The 20,073-nt window shown below is 49.7% G+C and overlaps 1 protein-coding gene across 3 annotated transcripts in view; it reads left to right on the forward strand.

Annotated features, from left to right (window-relative positions):
- ZNF236 (zinc finger protein 236) overlaps positions 1-20,073 on the forward strand; it is a 60,659-nt gene that overhangs the window by 34,427 nt on the left and 6,159 nt on the right. For 2 of the 3 annotated variants that reach the window (XM_081149824.1, XM_081149825.1), the window contains exons 14-28: positions 553-806; positions 1,563-1,664; positions 2,011-2,162; positions 3,091-3,194; positions 6,450-6,601; positions 8,204-8,419; positions 10,536-10,818; positions 11,649-11,752; positions 12,545-12,910; positions 13,277-13,422; positions 13,502-13,742; positions 14,103-14,279; positions 14,724-14,879; positions 18,458-18,636; positions 18,955-19,086. In XM_081149824.1, the coding sequence (XP_081005950.1) occupies positions 553-806; positions 1,563-1,664; positions 2,011-2,162; positions 3,091-3,194; positions 6,450-6,601; positions 8,204-8,419; positions 10,536-10,818; positions 11,649-11,752; positions 12,545-12,910; positions 13,277-13,422; positions 13,502-13,742; positions 14,103-14,279; positions 14,724-14,879; positions 18,458-18,636; positions 18,955-19,086 (2,764 nt within the window). The remainder of the gene's footprint in view (positions 1-552; positions 807-1,562; positions 1,665-2,010; positions 2,163-3,090; positions 3,195-6,449; positions 6,602-8,203; positions 8,420-10,535; positions 10,819-11,648; positions 11,753-12,544; positions 12,911-13,276; positions 13,423-13,501; positions 13,743-14,102; positions 14,280-14,723; positions 14,880-18,457; positions 18,637-18,954; positions 19,087-20,073) is intronic. The other variant, XM_081149826.1, reaches the window with a different exon arrangement.

The following is a 20,073-nucleotide window of genomic DNA, read 5'->3' on the forward strand; positions in this document are numbered from 1 at the left end:
CAGCCTAGGACACGACTACCCACCATAAACTACTTTTACTTAGAAAGTTTTAATTTCAGACCATCCTTTGTGGTTACTTTGGGTGTCTGAGTTTGTGAGGTTGCCACGCAGACCTCCCTTGAGCTGTCAGGTGAGCTCATGGCCCCTTTTCCTCCATACATTTCACACAGTTCTTTTTCTGAAACTTTGACTCTGCAGAATTTGAGTTGGGAGAGTTTTTACTTTGAAACCTGTGGCAGCTTTTTAATTTTTTTCACTTAAAAATTCTGGGGTGTAGTCCTTCACCCTGTTTTGCTGCCTCTGTGTCCCCACAGTCAGAGGGCACTGAGGCAGGACACCTGTTCTGCAGAATCATCACAGTAGTTACTTTTCACCTGCATCACTGTTGTGACTTCAGAATGAAGATATCTAAAGTGAAAATGTTATTTAGTAATTCAGTTATTACTTAGTAGTAGTGAATTTGGTTTAATGAATAGAGCCCAGCTTGCTCCATAGCCTCAGGCCTATTCCTGCTGGCAGTGTCTGACTTGCATCACGCATGGTTTTTCACAGCTATGAGCTGGCTCAGCAGCTACAGCAGCACCAGGAGGCCGCCTCGCTCGACGGGAGCTCCGTGGACCAGCAGGCCGTGCACGTGTCCACTCAGATGCAGGTGGAGGTCCAGAGTGATGCGCTGCAGCCACCGACGGATGCGGTCGCCACAAACCCTGAGGCCATGCTGGACTTGGAGCCGCAGCATGTCGTGGGTGCAGAAGATGCAGGGCTGGGCCAGCAGCTGGCAGAGCCGCCCCTGGAGGCAGATGAAGGTACATGTCTGGTGCTGGCTTCTGGAACCCTCTGCACAGTGCCGCAGCAGCCCTCATTCTCAGTCAGGCTCCATGGTGTCTGCATCGCTCACTAGGTCACAGCGTGTGCTGTGCCTGTGTTCGGGCGAGAGAGTCTGATGTGCAGCAGGCCCTTTCCATACCTGCCTTTTCTGTAACTTACTTGTATCCCTTAGTATGTTGCAAAATGTTTCGTTTCCAGTAAGTACCCATCTGTTAGATCACGGCTATTCTGGTTCAGTGCCGGCCCCGCTGCTGTAAGTCTGCACACGGTTTGTCACTGGTCTGCAAAGACCTCAGCCCCCTAAGCCAACTTGTTGCTTCCTCCATTAACAGAGCCTTGCTACAGAAATGTCAGCGTGACTGGACAGTGAGCCTCGTGCTCGATTGCATCTGGCCTAGGCTTCCGTCTAGCACACGCGTTAGCAAGCCAAGTCACTGGCCAATTCACTATTTTGTGGATGCCCCCAAACGTATTTAGTCTCGGAGCAGGATTTTGTAGTTTGTATCCTTTCTGTTGCCTGGAACAGTGCACATCCACAGAGATTTTAAGCAGTTGCTGGCTGTAACTGCATTTAGAACCTCACGGGAGACTGTCAGCTCGGTGAAAAGTGCTTCTGGAGCACGAGGTGACGCCCCAGAGTTGCATCCTGCAGGCTGCTTGTCGAAACCTGATGGACGTACGCAGGTTGGTAAGTCTGAAATAACTTGCACTTCTTTCTGTGTTCTTGTCCTCAGACAGGTTTGTGGCTCCACAGCACGCACTCCCTGGGCACATGGACCAGTTTGAAGAGCAGGCTCCTCCGCAGCAGTCCTTTGAACCGGCGGGCTTATCACAGGGTCAGTGCTGGCTCCAAGTGGGACTGTTTTGTGGCAGGCTCACATTTTCTGGAAAGTGACTTTAACCATTTTATGTGCAGTTTGCAGCCAGGAAAAGGGTGTGGAGTAGACATGGGGACTTGGGGGGGTAACTGGGTGTTGGCGGCTGGCCTGCAGGCTCTGCACTGAGTGCAGCCTTCTGCCTGTTCACAGATAACTCTAGAGCCTGCTGGTAAGAACTACTCCTGATTCCAACTGAGAAAGTAGCAATGCCCCTTTAAACACCTTTATTTATAAAATCAATTTTTTTTGGCCTTTTTTGTGTAACTAATAATTTTTGTAGAAGTTATTCTCTAATTTATCTTAGATTTTACAGTAACGGACACGTACAACCAGCAGCCTCAGTTTCCACCTGTGCAGCAGTTGCAGGACTCAAGCACACTGGAGTCTCAGGCCCTGTCCACAAGTTTCCACGAGCAGAGCTTACTTCCAGTGCCCAGCTCTGATCCCATGAACGTGGTGAGTGTATGGCAGGGACATTCGTCCTTACTGAGCCCATTCTTTTGTCCTACACTGTAAGTATTTAGGATTCACCTACTTAAGAGGGCACACTAACTTTATAACTAAGGTTATTGTGTCACTTGTGAGAGCTTAAGTGTTCCACGTATAGGGCTTTCTTTTTTCTTAAAACACTTTAGTTTCACTAAAAGATTCCATTATAATGATGCAGCTTTGCCTTTCAGGTTAGACATCGGGACAGCTGGTAGAGTGCTGTGTAGTAACGTCTGAGGAACATTGTTGCTTTAGTCATAAAACCAGACCTTTCTACTTGTATGATTTTAAAAGACGTGTTAAGATGAAAATATAATGAATGCTGGCGTAGTGAGCATAAGTATTTAAATGCATAATCTTAGTCAACTTGAAGACATTTGTTTTGGTTTTGATTTTTCCAGTTTGGAAAATTTTTCATAGTTATGAAAATGATTGGCCAGTTGATTGCTCTCTCTTTTTAAAAGCTGCTGGTAGTCTTGCCCAGCGGTGGGCCTGGAGGGGTGCTCTCCGTAGGCCGCCCCTGGAGTGGAATGCTGTCTTTCTCCCCATGTGATTTTGTGACGGGCTAGGAGATAGGAGACTTCGTATTTTCAGAAAGCAGGCCTCCGAGTCACTGTTAGTGAGAGTGGAGTAGGTGAAGGGTGACCTCTTGTTAAGGTCATTTCCCTGCTTGATCAAACTTCATACTAAAGTATGATACTGGGAAATAAATGTGTTTAATGAAATCAGTATAAATGATTTTTATTATTAATCTGGCCCAGTGACTGCAATGAACTACTTGGAGTTTCTCCCTTTTAAGTCCGCATTTGTGAATTTTTTTTCCTTGGTGGTTCATTGCTTTGTATTTACTCATAGGTATTCAGGCAGCCTGTGTTATACTTCTCTTAAATTTCAGACAACTCCTTTGATTCAAGAGCCATCCCAAGAGGAGCTGGACCTACCTCCGCCACGCCGCCAGTTCCTGGAGGACAGCGAGGACCAGAGCCGGCGCTCCTACAGGTAGACACACCTGCAGGGCGGCCAGATGAGTGCGGCCCTCAGTGTTGCTGCGAGCACCCGCCTCATACGGAGGGCTCTGCAGTTTAATGGTCTCAAGACCTCTGGAGATGGGTTCCATCATCACCCCATTTTATAAATAAGCACCTGAGACAAAGACACTTGCTGAAATTTCTGCAGCTATTAAGTGACAGGGCCTCTCCCTGGCCTGTGCATTTAACCTGCTTAGCTGTAGCTTCCTGCCACCACTGTCAGCCATTGCTGTGTTTGCAGAAATAATTTAAATTTATATTATGCCTTTTTGTCCAAGGCTCTGCTGTGATTATATGAAACAACCTGTGTGCCAGGTGCAGTAGGTTAAAGACAGCTTTTAGAAATGCATCCCTTTGCTCACCCTCCCCCTCCCTCCACCCGCCAGTCTATCCCGCAGTGTGCGCTGAGCACCCTCGGGATCACGTCCTGCATGGGTGCTCAGAATACGCTGGTGAGAGAAACAGACAAGGCTGCTGTGGGTACAGGGCAGCAAATAAAATACGTGTGTTTCATACAGTTAAACACGAGCATGTATGTGATGAGACGGTAAAGTGGGATTGTTTTTATGGACTGCTTTGAGCTTCTAATAGTTTAATAATTTTGTTTAAAGTACTTTTTAACTTTAATAATTTTTTTCAGAGCTATTTAAGAAAAAATATGCCTCGTTATTTACTGTTAAAAAAAGTGTGAGCTGCCTTACCTCAAATGAGTGGTCTTAATTAAGGCTTTTGAAGTAGATTAGTTTTGCTAGCATTATCAAGTGTATACTTTCTGAGAGGTCAGGGATGTCCTTAGTTTTGTTTTCACAGGGTTTGTTTCTGTGCAAGATCTCAAAAGTGCTCTGACAGGTGTTCTCAGGCATTAGATTCTGTACCTGTAGGAGTGGGTCATCCTGAGGTCTCCATGAATTCAGAAATACAAATACAAAAATACAAGTTCAGAAATACACCAGAGCAGGAATTCTGAATCTGGGTGTTCATGCTTCTGAGGGGGACACATAGATGGGCTTGAGGGTGTTTGACTCCCCTCATGTTTTATCCACACTTTCATTAATTCAGTAAGTATTTGCTTGCTGATGTTTAATTTGGGGTTTTGCATGGGCATTGTGAGATAGTCTAATGTGTGGTCATGAGCCCTGCTTGACATTGGCTGGGCAGTCCTAGACATCGGGCCTTGCACCCTGCATTCACTCAGACTTTATTAAGGACCTGCCAAGTGTCAAGCACAAGGGCTGGATTAGTGAGCAAAGCAGAAGAAGCCCTCGGGCCTCATGGAGCCCACGTGCTAATGGAGATAAGTTGAATGAAGGGAAGTGCACAGCCCGGGAGCTACACACAGTGCGGGTGCTGATAGCTATCTGTCCATGCAGCTGACTGAGGGGTGGTTGTGGTCGTGGGGGTGGGGGTGGGGCATGGTTCCAGATCCATTTAGAAGGCGGAACCTCCGGGATCTTTTACAGGTAAAAGTGGGAGAAACAGCAGAGTTAGGGTGGCCACTAGGATTGACCTGAGCAAGGCGATGGATGGAATCACTGTCCCTGGAAAGGGGAAGACCCTCAGGGAGCAGGCTTTGGTGTCAACACCAAGACTTGGTTTAGTGTCATTAGGATCCATGTTCAAGGAGAAACTTCACGTGGGCAGTCCTTACACTAGATTGGAATTAAGGGGTGAGACCCAACTGGAAGGACACATTTGGGAGTTACAGTGCGGAGACTAATGTTTAAAGCCATGATGTTTTTCCACCCAAAAGAGAAGGGGCTCAGAGATAGCACCCTTGGGTACTCTATTTAGGGTGAGTGTGGTGAGGACGTCAGCTACTGGAGTCTCATGGTGTCAGGGATCCCTCCCCCAGGACATTGAGAACATGGAGCCTAAACTGTTATTGTGTTAGTACTTTTATCATCTTATTGCTTCTTGTTCCATAAGTATGACACAAGTGGGTGATAGTGAAGTTCCCTGGAGATGCAATCGCTGGGCCCTACCGCTGGGAACTCAGCAAGTCACCTGATCACTGTAGGTGTCAACTCCTGCGGTTCAGGTGGTTGTTGGACACTTTGGAAGAACAACTTTGTTATCAGCAGGGCAGGAGGTGTAGCCCCTGGGGAGAGAGGAAGTGGCATTTCACAGGCAGAGAGGGTTCCCATTGGGTGGGAGAGTGGCCCAAAGTGAGGTGCATATGCTGGGGCCGGGAGGTGGCCGTGAGGTGAAGGTCTTGCCTCCAACTGGTCTCTCACGGGGCTGTTCCTCCTCCATCCTGCCAGGATCGCTCTGTTGTGGTCGGTTTTAATTAGTAGATGTGACTATTTAGAAAAGTTTGCTTTCCTCATTGGAGCACTTTTCTGAGCAAATACCACCCGGTTTAGTACAACTCAGTTCTCAATAGATTATTTTCTTTTACTGACACGTGGACCAGAATCCATCTCCACCTCATCTGCAGGATTAGCTTTCTGAAGTCAGTGGTGATGCTGCTGGCTTGCTCTCCTATGCAGTACTGAATGGGTAACCCCACTGTACCACACCTGCATGTCAGAGTGACATTTCAAAACGTCATCCCGGTCAGTCGGCCTGTAGACTCATTTGGACAGTGGAGGAAGGTGAGCCCTGTCTGTGCAGGCTCTTGGTCTGACCCTCACTGGCGCCCTGCCACAGACAGAAACTTGGAAATGGGAGCAGCAGGGAGTATGGTGGAATAAACTTTCTCAGTCTCCTGTTTTAGTTTCTAATAATATGCAAATAGAAAATTTGATATTCATTCTTAAAGTAACTTTAATATATTCTATAACAGCTGAGGGACAGCCCAATACTTCACGTTTATAGACTCAAAGGCGCTCCAGTGAAGTCTGCTGTAGAGTGTCTTGTGAGTTGACTTTTCCACGTGCCTAACTCAGGAGTGGTTCTGACTCTTATTAAGCAAAGGAAGCTTTCAGGGTCTCAAGTCTTAGTAAAGAAAACACCTAGTAACTTACCATCTCTAAAGAAAGACTGTAACTAGTCAAATGCTATGTCTGCCAGGGAATTAGCTGTAGGATTTACTGAGTGTGCTCAACACCACGAATACTTGAGCAGAAACCTTACTGCTAATATTTTATAGTGTTACGCGTTGGAGACCCCTAGTTTCCGACGACCGTTCGATGATGGGGGTGGACCGCGTGCATGTCTCTGTCTCAGAGGTAAACTCTCACACGTGCTGTGAGTTCATGGGCCTGTGTCTTCCTTTGTGTTACAGATGCGACTATTGCCACAAGGGTTTTAAGAAGTCCAGCCACCTGAAGCAGCATGTGCGCTCACACACGGGGGAGAAGCCCTACAAGTGCAAGCTCTGTGGGCGCGGCTTCGTCTCCTCTGGGGTACTCAAGTCCCATGAGAAGACACACACAGGTCACTGCCTGCCTGCCCCGGGATTGTGTGGTTCTCGTGTGTTCTCGTAGTCATATGCCACTGTCCAATCCTAGGACATTCCTGTCCCACCCAAAACAAGTTCGGTACCGTCCATGCCTCCTGCCCCAGGCACCACCATCCTGCTTTCTGTCTCTGCAGTTTTCCTTTCTGGAGGTTTCATGGAACTGGACCCCTACAGCCTGTGGCCTTGGTCACTGGTTTCTCTCCCTCAGCGCTTCTTCAGGGCTCATCCATGCAGGAGCGGGTGTCAGGCTTCCCTTCCCTCTGCCCCCCAGTGTTTTTTTCCTGTGTGGGTAGAGTCCACATTCTGTCCTCTCAGCAGCTGCTGGACATCTGGGGTGTTTCCTTTGGGGCTCTTAGGAATAGTCCTGCTGTGGGCATCTGCCTGTAGGTTTTCCTGAGGATATCAGTTTTCTCTATTTAGGAGTGGAATCCTTGGTCCTAGGACAATGCTGTTTAAACCTTTGAGTTCCTCAAACTGTTCTCCACAGCAGTCTCCCCATTCACTGGCCCCCCAGCACTGGACTAGGGCGTGTTTTCTGGTTCTCATCATGGCTTACTGTCTGTCACCAGGACCGTCCTGAGGAGTGGGAACTGGGTCTGATGGGCTTCGATCTGAGTTTCTCTCATGGCTGGTGGTGCTGAGCGTCCCCCCATGTGCTTATTAGGAAATGTGTGCTCTAACCCTATGCCACTTAAAATGAGATGTTTATACTCTTATTCAGATGTAAGAGTTTTTTAGTACACTGTTTATCAGATATATGATTTGCTGTTACATATATTTTAAATCTATCACTTTATCTGTTTAATGTATTTTAGATATTAACGTATCTGTTTAATAGTGACATATATCCTGTATAAGGCTTATTTGAAAGTAGAGGTGTGCTTAAAAACACAGCAAAACCAGGGAAGGCTTTGCAGGCTAGTCCGTGGGTGGGTGGTTAGGCAGCAGCCTTATGGGTGAGAGCAGTCACCTGAGCTCCGAAGGCCCTGCCGAGGGCAGCAACGCCTGTTGCAGGAGAAGCCACGTGTCATGCATTGCTTTTACAAAAAACAGTGCCTTGACCAGCTTTGGGTTTAGGAAGCCAGGGTAGCCCCTCTGTGAAGAAAAGACAGAGGCCGGGGGATGTTCTGTGCTTTTGGATCACAGAAACAGTGCATGCTTGCCCGCCTCTGTGCTGTCCGGAGAGTGGTCTCTGGCTCAGACATCATGTCAGTGTGCAGCTATGCAGAGGTGTTTGTGCTCTCCTACTCTGTCCTCGCCTGTGAGAATGTGAAAAATGATGGATTTGGAAGACATTTCTGGGAAAGATCCCACAGACACGTTGCCAGTTTAAACGTGAAAGAGGCATGGAGAGCCCCTGACATTGTTTGGAGAAAGGCTCTTGGAGCTTTGACATCCCTGTGAGTCTGGGAAGACGCTGCCAGGGTCCCTGTTCTCAGAGCCAGTTCCTGAGAGCAGGTGACCCCGGCTAGCGACCAGTCTTGAGTGGTGGCTGATTGAGCATCTCTCTGTTGGCTTTGACTGCTTAGTAGGACTCTAAGGTAAAGAAATGGTGTTTCCCTTTCCCATTGTCACAGGAGTGAAGGCGTTCAGCTGCAGTGTCTGCAACGCCGCGTTCACCACCAACGGCAGCCTCACCAGACACATGGCCACGCACACGAGCTTGAGGCCATACAGGTGTCCCTTCTGTGCGCAGAGCTTCCGGACGACAGTTCACTGCAAGAAGCACATGAGGCGGCACCAGACAGGCGCCTCGGCCCCGTCGGCGCCTGGCGAGGCTGAGGGAGGGGCAGGTATTGTCCGTTTGTTGCTTCAGGGCTTGTTAGCCAGATGCTGACGCAGTGATAGGTTCATGCACAGATCACCTGTAAATTAATTTTTTCGGATCACGGAAGCAGTGCATGCTCTGTGAAGCACACACTCAGGCTCAGAGAGGTCTTCTCACCTCACTGGTCACTGCTGACCAGTCAGCCTCCAGGACATGCGCCTCCCTTCCAGGCGGCTCCGCAGACGGAGACCTTAATTTCCTGACCAGAGGGTCTGCCATGGTGCCCTGTGTAGGTTCATAGCCCACCAGTCCTCCTCCCCCAGCATGTCCTGCGTGTATTTGATGCTGTTAGACATAGGTCTCTGTTCTGCCGAGGACATGCGTCCCGTCAGCTTTGTTCTGCCCGTCCTTGTAGACAGACCTGGGGCTTCACCGTGTCCCACTGTGGCCATCAGAACGTGTACAGACCTGTCTCACCACATACACTGTCTCATTTACCGGACACGAAAACTGTGGTTTTTGGGACTTCTCTCACTTTGTACATGTACCTGCTACCTGTTAGACATGCTGACTTGTGCAGTCCCCACAAGTAGTGTGTAATTCCAGCAGTATTATTTTGTGCTTATACTTTTTGGACTTTCAGTTGATTTCTTTTTAGCAAATTTCACGAGTAAAATTACAGTGTTAAGAATGTGCACATTGTGTATGTGTGTATTTACATACACACACTTGTACACATGCATATACACACGCATATATGCACATAAACATATTTTAATCCGCATCAGAGGACTTTGGTCCATTTCTTTTTAGAGAGAGTAGAAGGCGGGGGAGAGAGAGAGAAACACATTAATGTGAGAGACACATCGACTGCTTGTCCACAGGCTGCGAGGGCTGATTTGGGCCCTTCTGTCTGGGCCTCCCCACATGCTGCGTGTAGTTTTAGGTGCCCCTTTAGGTCTTGGTGTTTCCTACTTTGGGTCAGTGAAAAAAAGAACTTCACATGAACTCCCTTGTCGATAGAAGAAAAATCACCTGTTAAGTTGGCTTCTTTCATTCAGACCTAGTCTTGCAATAGATTCAGTTCCTTCGTGGTGACTGACAGGAGCCTGCCTGGCCAGCAGCGCTGTCTCCTGTTACACCTCTGTCTGTCGTGCTCTGTTTCAGTCCTTGCTCCTTAATGACTTTTGCTATATTGATTGTGTTCTGGGTTACTTTCAAATTTTTAATCCAATATCTCCCTATTTCTTTATGAGTATTCATGGGGCCTCCGACTCTAACCTTCTGCCCCCAAATCTTTATTGACAGTGTGGAATTTGAGTTTATTATATTACCTTTTTCTGGAATTCCTACTAAATGTCTCTGTCCCCGAGGAGTCTCCTCTCACGCCCTCCTGACCCTCCCTGTCCTTTACTCCCCTCTCCCCCACTCATTTATCTGCCGTCTTCCCCTGTATTCTCAGAGTGATCAGCCAGGTACTCTTTACATTCACTCATTTGGTTTCAGCCACTGTCCACTTTGCTAGTTAGTGTTTCTGTTGAGCTTTTTTCAAAAATTTTTAGCCACCTGCGCAGTAGTGACGTGCTCGCAGCCAAACTTCTTCCTCTGTACGTTTCCATAGCAGCTCGTTCTTGGTTTTGATCCAGGTGAGCATATCCTTACAGCTCCTGCAGAGAACACACACACACGTATTTAAAGATACATATTTCCTTTCAGTAATCAGGGGCTGTTTGCCAGTTTGTTGATTGGGTCTCCTTTGGGCTGCTGATTTTCTTTATTTGATGATAATTCATTTTCTGCCCATGTTAGCAAATGGGCGACTGTATTTATGAGGACCCGTGCATGGCTGGTGTGGGCACTGACCCTCTCAGAGCTCACTACTGGGCTGGCAGCGGTGGGTACAAGTTCACCTTTAGTCATAGTGTCCCTCTGATGTCACTGATCCTCCCCTAAGACTCAGCCTTCTTGGGCTTTGTGGTCACCCTGCTTAGTTTCTCAGTACAGCAGAACAGTCTCTTTGAATCTCAGATGTAGCTCCATTGAGTTACTCATTTAACCACACGTATTCGTTTAGTCTGACTTACTTGTTCTGTGGAAACTCACTTTTTATTAGGATTTGACCCTTTCCCTGCACTGTCTAGATATGTGCGTGGAGGAAGAGGAAGAAAATTCCGAGAGGAACGCGTCTAGAAAGGCGCGCCCCGAGGTGATCACCTTCACCGAGGAGGAAACGGCGCAGTTAGCCAAAATCCAGCCCCAGGAAAGCGCCACAGTGTCAGAGCAGGTGCTGGTGCAGTCGGCCGCCGAGAAGGACCGCATCAGCGAGATGAAGGACCGGCAGGCCGAGCTGGAGGCTGAGCCCAGGTTCGCCAACTGCTGCTCCTACTGCCCGAAGAGCTTTAAGAAGCCCAGCGACCTAGTCAGGTAGGTGTGGCCCTGCCGGGGGGCATATGATCTGTGTCCCTCTGGTCGTTGTCACTGCAGTCAGGAGGCTGTTTCTGGGCCCAGTGTGACTGAAGGGACGATTACTTTCCTGAGTCATGGCTTCAGGCTGCTGTAGACTTTGGGGCTTCCTTTCAGCTCCTGCAGAATGTTGACTAGAAGTGTGCTTGCTCTGCGGATTGCTCACGCTCATTTCTGTGTGACTCTGGTATCTGTGAAGTTGTAATTGGAGCTTAGTGATTGAGGGAGAACTGATGCCATGCTCTGTGGGGGGCAGACCACGGTGGGCACTGCCGGCCCACACTGCTGGTCTGCTAGGGCTCTTGTTTTTTAGTGAGCCCTAGTTTCATTGGCCTTGCGGATTTCAGTGTCTTTTGGGTTTATGTTTTTGGTGGTTTTTTTAATCCTCACCTGAGGATATTTTTCCCAGTGCTTTTCAGAGAGAGGGGAAGGGGGAGAGAGACATTGATGTGCGAGAGACACATTGATTGGTTTTCTCCTGCACCTGCCCCAACCAGGGTCAGGGATGGAGCCTGCAACCAAGGTACGTGCCCTTGGCTGGAACTGAACCCGGGACCCTTCAGTCCATGGGCTGACTAACCACTGAGCCAAACCGGCCAGGGCTGGGTGTGTTTTTTTTTGGTCTTTTTGTAGAGAGTGAAGCTCAAAGGTTTTGTTTGGCCAAATTTATTCAGTACAGAGTTCACATAACTTTTATTTATATGGATAGTTATAAATTTAAAATCATGAAGTTCCTTGGACTGTATATCACAGTAAAAGGAAAGCACTCAATTGCCAATGCTTCCTGCCAGGCACGTGCGCATCCACACGGGGGAGAAGCCGTATAAGTGTGAGGAGTGTGGTAAGAGCTTCACTGTGAAGTCCACCCTGGATTGCCACGTGAAGACCCACACAGGTAAGAGCAGCCACCTCGCTGGCGCCTGGCCGTGATGTCTTAGGTTTCTTTGCTCCTTTGTATTGTGCACATGTAAATACTTTCAAAATTATGGAAAGCGTAAAAATCAGGAACCGTGAGTAATGGATATAAAAGATTATTCATTTCGGACGTGGGGATAGTGATCCACAAACCACTAAGGAAGAGGGAGAGGGGCTCAGAGGCCCAGCCGTGAGTTGTCTTATGTTCTCACTCAGACTTAACTGCGTTTGTTAGGAAGATGGCCTCAGTGTCATCAAGCCGAAGAGATTAGGTTCTTTGAGGTTTCGTAAACACTGGAATTTAGCAAATCTGATTACAGTCATAGGGTAGCAACTCTTTCCATGTAGAGAAATACCTTACAAAGGGAAAATTAACATTCTGCTCCTGGGACTCTCCAGGGCAGCTCAGTGCTCTGCACGGGGCTCTTGGGTAGCCTGCAAGATCTTCGTGACACCCAGGATGGCAGGGAGAGGACTGGTGTCCAGGCCCTGGGCAGGTGGTGCTAGACTGGGGCTCTGCAAGCCCGGAGCACACGCTCCCAGGTGGCTTCCACCTGTGTTGGCTCCTGGCTGCCTCCTTTGCAGGAAAGAAAAGAAAGAGCTGAGCTGTCAGCATGTCCTTGGCAGAGTCAGTAGTGGTGGTGGTGAGACCTGAGCGGTTGTCACTCAGGAGGAGGGACTCTGTTTCCTTTCAGGCCTGGGTCAGGGTTCTGCACTCAGGCTGTCCTGCCTGGCCCCCGTGGACGTGATGTTGCCTCTCTGCCCCTGACAGGTCAGAAGCTCTTCAGCTGCCACGTCTGCAGCAATGCCTTCTCCACCAAGGGGAGCCTGAAGGTCCACATGCGCTTGCACACGGGTGCCAAGCCTTTCAAGTGTCCGCACTGCGAGCTGCGCTTCCGCACATCTGGCCGGAGGAAGACTCACATGCAGTTTCACTACAAGCCGGATCCCAAGAAAGCCCGGAAGTCCACGCCCCGCAGTGCACCCGAGGGTCTGCAGCCCGCCAGCCTGCTGAGCCCAGCCTCCACCGACCCGAATGTGCTGATCATGAACAACTCGGTTCTGACCGGCCAGTTTGATCCAAACCTGCTCCAACCGGGCCTGGTGAGCCAGGCCATCCTCCCCAGCTCCGTATCAGGTATGCACTGCAGCTGGCTGGGGGAGTGAGTGAGGGCCTGAGATGGACCGTGTGTGTCTGCGCAGGTGTGAGAGACATGACTCCCTGGGCCCATGACACAGGTCGATCAGAGCCCAGGGAAGTGTAGTTGTTAGTTTTGTCTTGCTCATCAGAGCCCTCTCCCTGAGCCTGGTTTTCTGAGCTGTGATGAAGTTACCTAACTCAGTGGGGGGGGTGGTGACTGTGAGTTAGACGATGTGTGCCTGTGGGGTAGAATGGGTGTTAATTAGTATTCATTCACTGGGTCACACTGACACACATGAGAAACGGGCTTTCCTCTCGAAGAGCTGCTTCTGATGCCTGTCCCTCCTGTTCCTTTCCGTACAGGTGGTGGCGACTGGACAGTGAGTCTGACGGACGGGAGCCTGGCCGCCCTGGAGGGCATCCAGTTACAGCTGGCAGCTAACTTGGTTGGGCCTAATGTGCAAATTTCTGGCATCGACACCTCTGGCATTAACAACATCACGCTGCAGGTAGGTGCCTGTTGTGGCTTCTGTGTGGCCTGAGTCACCCAATGAGAAACCTCATGACGGTGTCTGTGCTGCTTTTCAGATTGACCCCAGCGTCTTGCAGCAGAGCTTACAGCCCACCAGCCTGCTCACTCAGCCGCTGGCAGGGGAGCCGGGCTCGGCCCCACACAGCAGCTCCCTTCAGGCAGCAGACAGCACCGTCCCCGCCAGTGTGGTCATCCAACCCATCTCAGGCCTGTCCTTGCAGCCCACGGTGACCTCTGCCAACCTGACCATCAGCCCGATGGCAGAGCAGGACCCCGTGCTGACCACCAGCAGCAGCGGTAAGGGCCACTCCTGTGGTCGTGGATGGTGCAGGACCAGCTTCTGAGCATCACCAGTTTGAGTTTAGGACACTGATGCCATTTCTTCTCTTTACAAAGCTCACCAAACAAATGTCCTACAAGCTACGTGATGTGTACTCTGTATATGTATACAGGTTACCACACCCATGGGTTAATCTTGTCCCAGTGGCTTCCTGGGTCACAGGCTGTGTGTCTTTATAGAGGAGGGAACTAGAGGTGACTGATTGTATTTCAGATCTCCCTCTTTTTGAAGCAGCATTTCCACTGAAGTATTTCTAGTATATTAGGAGGAGGATGTGCTGTAAGCCCAGCTTTGTTCTGTTCTGTCATGATGACCAGGGACGCAAGACCTCGCTCAAGTGATGCCCTCAACAGGCCTGGTGTCCACCTCCAGCGGCCCCCACGAGATCACCCTGACCATCAACAACTCCAGTCTCAGCCAGGTCCTGGCACAGGCTGCTGGCCCCACCACGTCGGCCTCAGGGTCCCCGCAGGAGATCACCCTGACTATCTCTGGTCAGTCATCCACGTTGGGTGTCCTCTCACCTGAGTTTACGTCTGTCTCACTTGTGTTTCTTCTACACACTCAGTTCTGCATACAGCCTGTGCCCAGTCAGTGCTGGTAATTCAGGCGAGAAGTCGGGGTTAGTGATGACGATGCTGCTGCTCCAGTCTGACAGCAGAAGTTAAAACGGATAGTTCCCCCGTCACTGCCAGTTTCAGCCAGTGGTTTTTCTCATGTATTTTTTGTTTATCAAAGAGCAGAAAACTGTAGCAGAACTTCTAAGAAGAAATTGAAAATATAGCTTAAAAACTGTGAACGATTACTTTCACTCAGGGGAGTGTGTTTCATGGTCTTTCCATTTCTTTCTATAAACGTGGTATTCTACGTTCAGCACACTTGCCAGCGTGTCAGTCACCGTGTTACCTTCAGGCATCACAGTGTTAATTTCCACTTAGGTCAGGACCTCATTCAGCACAGTTCTAGTGGGAGCAGTGAGCTAAACGGGACCATAAGGCTGTCCGGGGCCACGGTCAGTAACCAGTCTGCAGGTGCCACCCTGACGATCAGCAATGACCAGCTTCTCACACAGAGTGCGGCGCTGACCTCTTCAGGTACGCAGCTGATGGCTCCGCCTCGGGGGACATTGTGGGACCTGAAGGGCCCTGGAAAGGGGTGAGGCACTGTTAGCAGGACGTGTCGGCCCTTGCCTGTCATGTGCAGGTCGTTCCACAGTGGTCAGTGGTGATAGAGTTCTCTCTGGAGTCATCAGCCAACCGGTAATTCCACCGCATAAGGAACAGAGCAGGTGGTTGTATTTAGGTGCTGAGCGCATTATGTGGTTACGCAGGAGAGCACCTGTGTGGCTCCATGACTGTGCTCCCTTCCCACCTGGGCGGGGAGGTCCCGGCTCATCCTCTGTGCCCTGCAACGTGGATTTTCTGTCCCAGCCACAGTAGGATAACAACATTGAAAGGCATCTTTCTCAGGTTTTGAGGAATGGACTTTATAAAAATAAAAATAAATGAGCACAATGAGAAGGAAATGAGCCCCCATAAAATCTCAGTTTCATGAGTAACCGTTGGCGGTTTAGGATGCCCTACCTGTCTTGCTTTCTTTATCCCGTGGAGATGGTCAGTTCCTTCGCCCTCTTATTTCCCGGCTCTCTAGGTCATTTCTTGAGAAAAAATTTGATCTACAGGTACTTGTATCCACAGCTAGACTTTTTTTGTGCTTCATTGAAATGCTTTCTTATCCAGTAATTCATTTATTCAGTAAGAGACTGTGGTGTGAACTACGTGTGTGCATCGAGCTGAACCTGAGGACGTGATGCTGAGCAAGGCAGACATGGTCCCCTGCACTTTGGATCCTAGACACCAGTAGATCACAGTTACTGAAGAATTCACGTAATCATATAAATGACACACAGGAGGTAGAACGGTGTCGGCGAGTGGGTCATGGGATTGGTGCCGTTGGGGCGACTTTGCTCTCCCTGTGCCGCCTCAGTCTTGTCCCCCGCGTCTGCTCACTTGTTCAAGTCGGGGCTCTGGAACCTGTCGCAGAACGTAATTCTCTTCCTCGTTTGAAATGAGAAGTGTTTATTTTTCAACTAAGGGGAATTTTGTTTCACGTTCTGGTCTATGAGTTAGGACTTTCAGGTTATGATTTGGTCGGTGGTAGGTAAGCCATCTGAAGCATAGTGGGTGCTTTTAAATCACAGCAGACTTTTCTCTGAAAGCCATCTTTGTTTGTGCCTTTGTTGTTAAGGACTAGACAAGTGTTCTCTGGCCACGTCGAGAATCCTGCCCTTGGGCTGTGGGATGATTCTCTTTCCCCCTCGGCGAGGATTGCGTAGACATGCAGAGTGGAAAGGGATCAGCAGGCTCCAGGGTGTTAGGAGCACAGGCTCCCCGCCTGCTGCACTGGGCATGGGGCAGCCCAGGTGGTGAGCCCTTGGCGCACTTATGGGCAGAGAGGGAGAGTGCCCATGTTTTCACGTGGGTGGACTGGTGTCGGTGCTGCTTGGTGATCCTGGAGTTCCGGCATGCCCTAGTCCAAAATCAGGTGTTCTGATCAGAGGGAAGGGGAGGGTGGAATGAGGACCCAGGAACTCAGAGGCTATCTCAGCTCTAGTCATGAAACTCCAGCCATCTGGTAGGTCACTGTAGAGCGTCTGCCTCCTACGTCCATCTTCCTGGATAAACCGTGATGGCGCCCTTCGCAGTTGAGGGTCTCAGTGTCCATCTTTGAGCAGTCCTGAGTCAGGAAGAGACTCCAGATAACCACTCTGCCCTTGGTGTAAAGCGTGTCTTCAGAGGTTTGCATGTTCCATTAGTGCTGCTTACAGTTAAGGAGTGGATCCCATCTGCATAGTGTTGGTCAGGAGATTGCATTCTTCACTGGCAGCATTAATCTTAACGTCCAAGTCACTTCCAGACCAGGCTCAGGCCACACAGTGAGGACTGGAGTTACAGTGGCCTCTTCTAAGATAAATCTCACACACCACTTTTCAGTATCCCATGTAACAGTCCCGTTGCCAGTCCTTTCTGTCCACGTGAGGAATGTGCTGTGGTTGTCGGGTTGTTGAATCCTGTGAACAGGTTTGTTGGGGCTTGTTGGCGCCTGGACTCTCTGGCTGCTGGCATCTGAATTGACACACTGAGAGGAGTGTGTCACCTTTAGGGACTTACCAGTCAATCCAGGTGTGGCGGCTGGTTGGAATTTCACACGGGAGACACAGCCCAGGCTTTGTTCAGACGTGCAACACAGGGTTGAAGGCCACCTCAAAGTCAGACCCTGATAGTCCTCATGACGAGATCTGACAGGGGCAGTTTTCCTAGAAAACAGTCATGTGGGATGCACAGACCTAGCAGAGGCAGGAAGTGTTAATAGAGGCTTGACATTTAGCACAGCTTTTTAGGGAATTTATCTCAAATTGGTATCACGTCTTTGTTGTTACCTGAGTCCAGTTTTAAGATAGTTTTGATGAAAAAAATTGAGTTATTTCAATGGCTGATGTGCTGGTAGCTGGAGTGCTTCGAGCATCCACCCCACAAATCCCTACTCCTCCTGTCCTGCGAGCCCAGAGGCCCAGCCCGGTGGGGGTCTGACGGGGACGTGGAGCCTCCAGCCTCTTGAAGGTTGTACTGCTTTTGAAGGTTCCAGGCCTGTGCAGCACAGAGTGGATCTGAGGGGTGTGCATCTGTGAGGAGGTGTGTCTGGAGGACCCAGTTACAGAGAGTGACTTGGGCGCCCCACTCACCCAGCCTCAAGCACACACAGTCACAGGAGTCTTGTCTGCTCTTTGTGACCTGGAGAGGAAATGACAGTTTGACTTCTGGTCAGTTGCTGTCTCGGTATCTCTAGCACCCAGCACAGCGGGGCCACAGTGGATGACAGATCCTGTTTGTTAGGTGCATGGAGGATGGGTCTGAGAATAGTGTGCGCCTGTGTGCATATGTGCATGTGTGTGTGAGTGATTGCAGGTAGAGACTTAAAGCCTTGGTTTATGTTGGCATCACCACGGGACACTGGTATCCCGTGCCCCACCCAGTGCAGTGCCAGTAGGTGCACAGCTTTCTGATCTGTAGAAGAAAGGCCTTTCTTTGCCCGATTCTGTTCCGGTATCTTCTCTTCTCTTCTCATTGGCTCAAAAGGGAAAATATTTAAAAGTTTTGTCATCTTTTCCAAAGAAAATGAAGTCACACAGGAGAAATGCATATTGAAAGGATTGCGTGATGTTCATCTGGATGGCCTGTGTTTCAGGATGAGCAGATGCGAGGTGGTGGCAGTGTGAGTGTGAGCAGTCAGTCAGTTTTTCCACGGGGCCTGGGCCTGAGCATTGCTCGGGAGTCAGGGGCTCCTCTGTGCTGGTCTTTGGTCCTGGTGGGGCGGGTCCTGAAGTTCTTGCTGGAGCCTCCTTCAGAGGTGGTAGCAGTGACAGGGACTTCCCTCTCACTGCTCTGTTTGTTATACTTACGAGGCAGGGGGTGTGTATGTACAAAGATACTTAGGAACTGTAGAAAGCTGCCATAAAGCTGCAATCAAAGATTCTGTGATTTTCATGGTGCAGTTTCAGAAGCTAAGACCGTGTGAGAGCTGGTGACGACAATTGGCTCCTTTGTGAAAACGCCCTTCTCTCTCTCCCAGCTTCCCGCTCCCCACTGACCTGCTCGCCTGTCCTTTCTCTTAGAACTCGGCACTGCAACTGGCAGCCTCTCTTCCGCGGCGCCTGCGTCTCCGTCAGCCCTTTCTACTCAGAACCTGGTCATGTCCTCTTCAGGCGAGGCCAGCGTCACCCTGACCCTGGCTGACACTCAGGGCTTGCTCTCGGGAGGACTGGACACGGTCACGCTCAACATCGCTTCTCAGGTAGGTGTGCACCTATCCCTTCACCTTGCAGCTCTAGCACCCATTCCAGGGTGATCCGGAAAGTGTGTTAACTGATTCTCCTGTGAATAGTGCTGCTGTGAGCATTCACGCTCAAGGTTTCAAGCGGGTGTAGGTTTTCATTTTGGGGGGCAGAAGCCTCCAAGTGGAATTGCTGAGTCGTATGGTGATTCTGTGGTTACCTTCCGAGAACCTGCCAACTTGTTTTCCAAAGTGACTGCACCATAACCAGTCTGTTAAATTACTACTGGACTTGATACTGTTACAATGTCTGAAATAGTGATCGTCTTTGTTTGCCAGGGTCAGCAGTTCCCAGCCTTGCTCACTGACCCCTCTCTCTCTGGCCACGGAGGAGCAGGCTCCCCACAGGTCATCCTGGTGAGCCACACTCCACAGCCGGGGGCCGCTGCTTGTGAGGAGATCACCTACCAGGTACAGGGCACACTGCCACTCACAACCATTCATGCTTTTTAAATGCACAGGCTCAGGACAGATGGAGATGGGGGACCCTGGGGAATTCAGAAGAGATGGAGATGGGTGGCCATGGGGAGTGAGGAGGTGGGTCCCCAGCAAACCCCACGTGTGGGTGGTGTGAGCTGTGGGGGGTCCTGGGACAGCGTGTTGAAGGGCTGATACTAGATACTGTTCCTTCAGTGATGCAGGCACCACACAGTGAGGCGCAGCAGCCAGTAAGTGTGAACCTGGATCTGAGTCTATTAACACCTGTGCCTGCTGGTCAGACCTCGCATGGCCGTTTACTCGCATTTAGTTTTTTTTGTAGGTTTTCTCGAAATACCTTCGCTGATTTCCTAAAGGTTTTGTACTTTCCATGTATGATACCTGTGCGTGTGCTTGACCTGTTTGTCATCTGACTAGTCTTGCTTCTTTCTCTTTTATTTTTCATTTTTTTGGCTAATCCTCGCCTGAGGATATTTTTTCCAGTGCTTTTCAGAGAGAGAGAGAGAGAGAGAGAGAGAGAAACATCGATGTGAGAGACACACATCCACCGGTTGCCTCCTGCACGTGCCTGACGGGGGTGGGGAGCAAACCTGCAACCCAGGTACATCCCTTGACTGGAATCAAACCCCAGACCCTTCAGTGCCAGGGCTGGTGCTCTAACCACTGAGCAACACCGGCCAGGGCTGACTAGTCTTGTTTCTTAAAATGCATGTTTTAGGGGGCAAGCACATTCAACAAATGATGGTTCTAAACATAGATGAGTCTGAACACTCTTTCCTGAAAGCCTTCCAGCTATAAGAGCAGTGACAGCTTCTGAGGGTAGGAAACATTACCTTTGTGCCTTAGCAGTTTCAGCAAATAGGTTTCAAGATAATGACTCTGGTTTTTAGTGGAGCCAGAACTTTTCCCTAAAGCAGGTGGACATGACCAGCACAGGGAATTTCTTCTTTCTGAATCTCC

Source organism: Miniopterus schreibersii (genome assembly GCF_964146895.1).
Source record: "Miniopterus schreibersii genome assembly, chromosome: 10".
Taxonomy (NCBI): domain Eukaryota; kingdom Metazoa; phylum Chordata; class Mammalia; order Chiroptera; family Miniopteridae; genus Miniopterus; species Miniopterus schreibersii.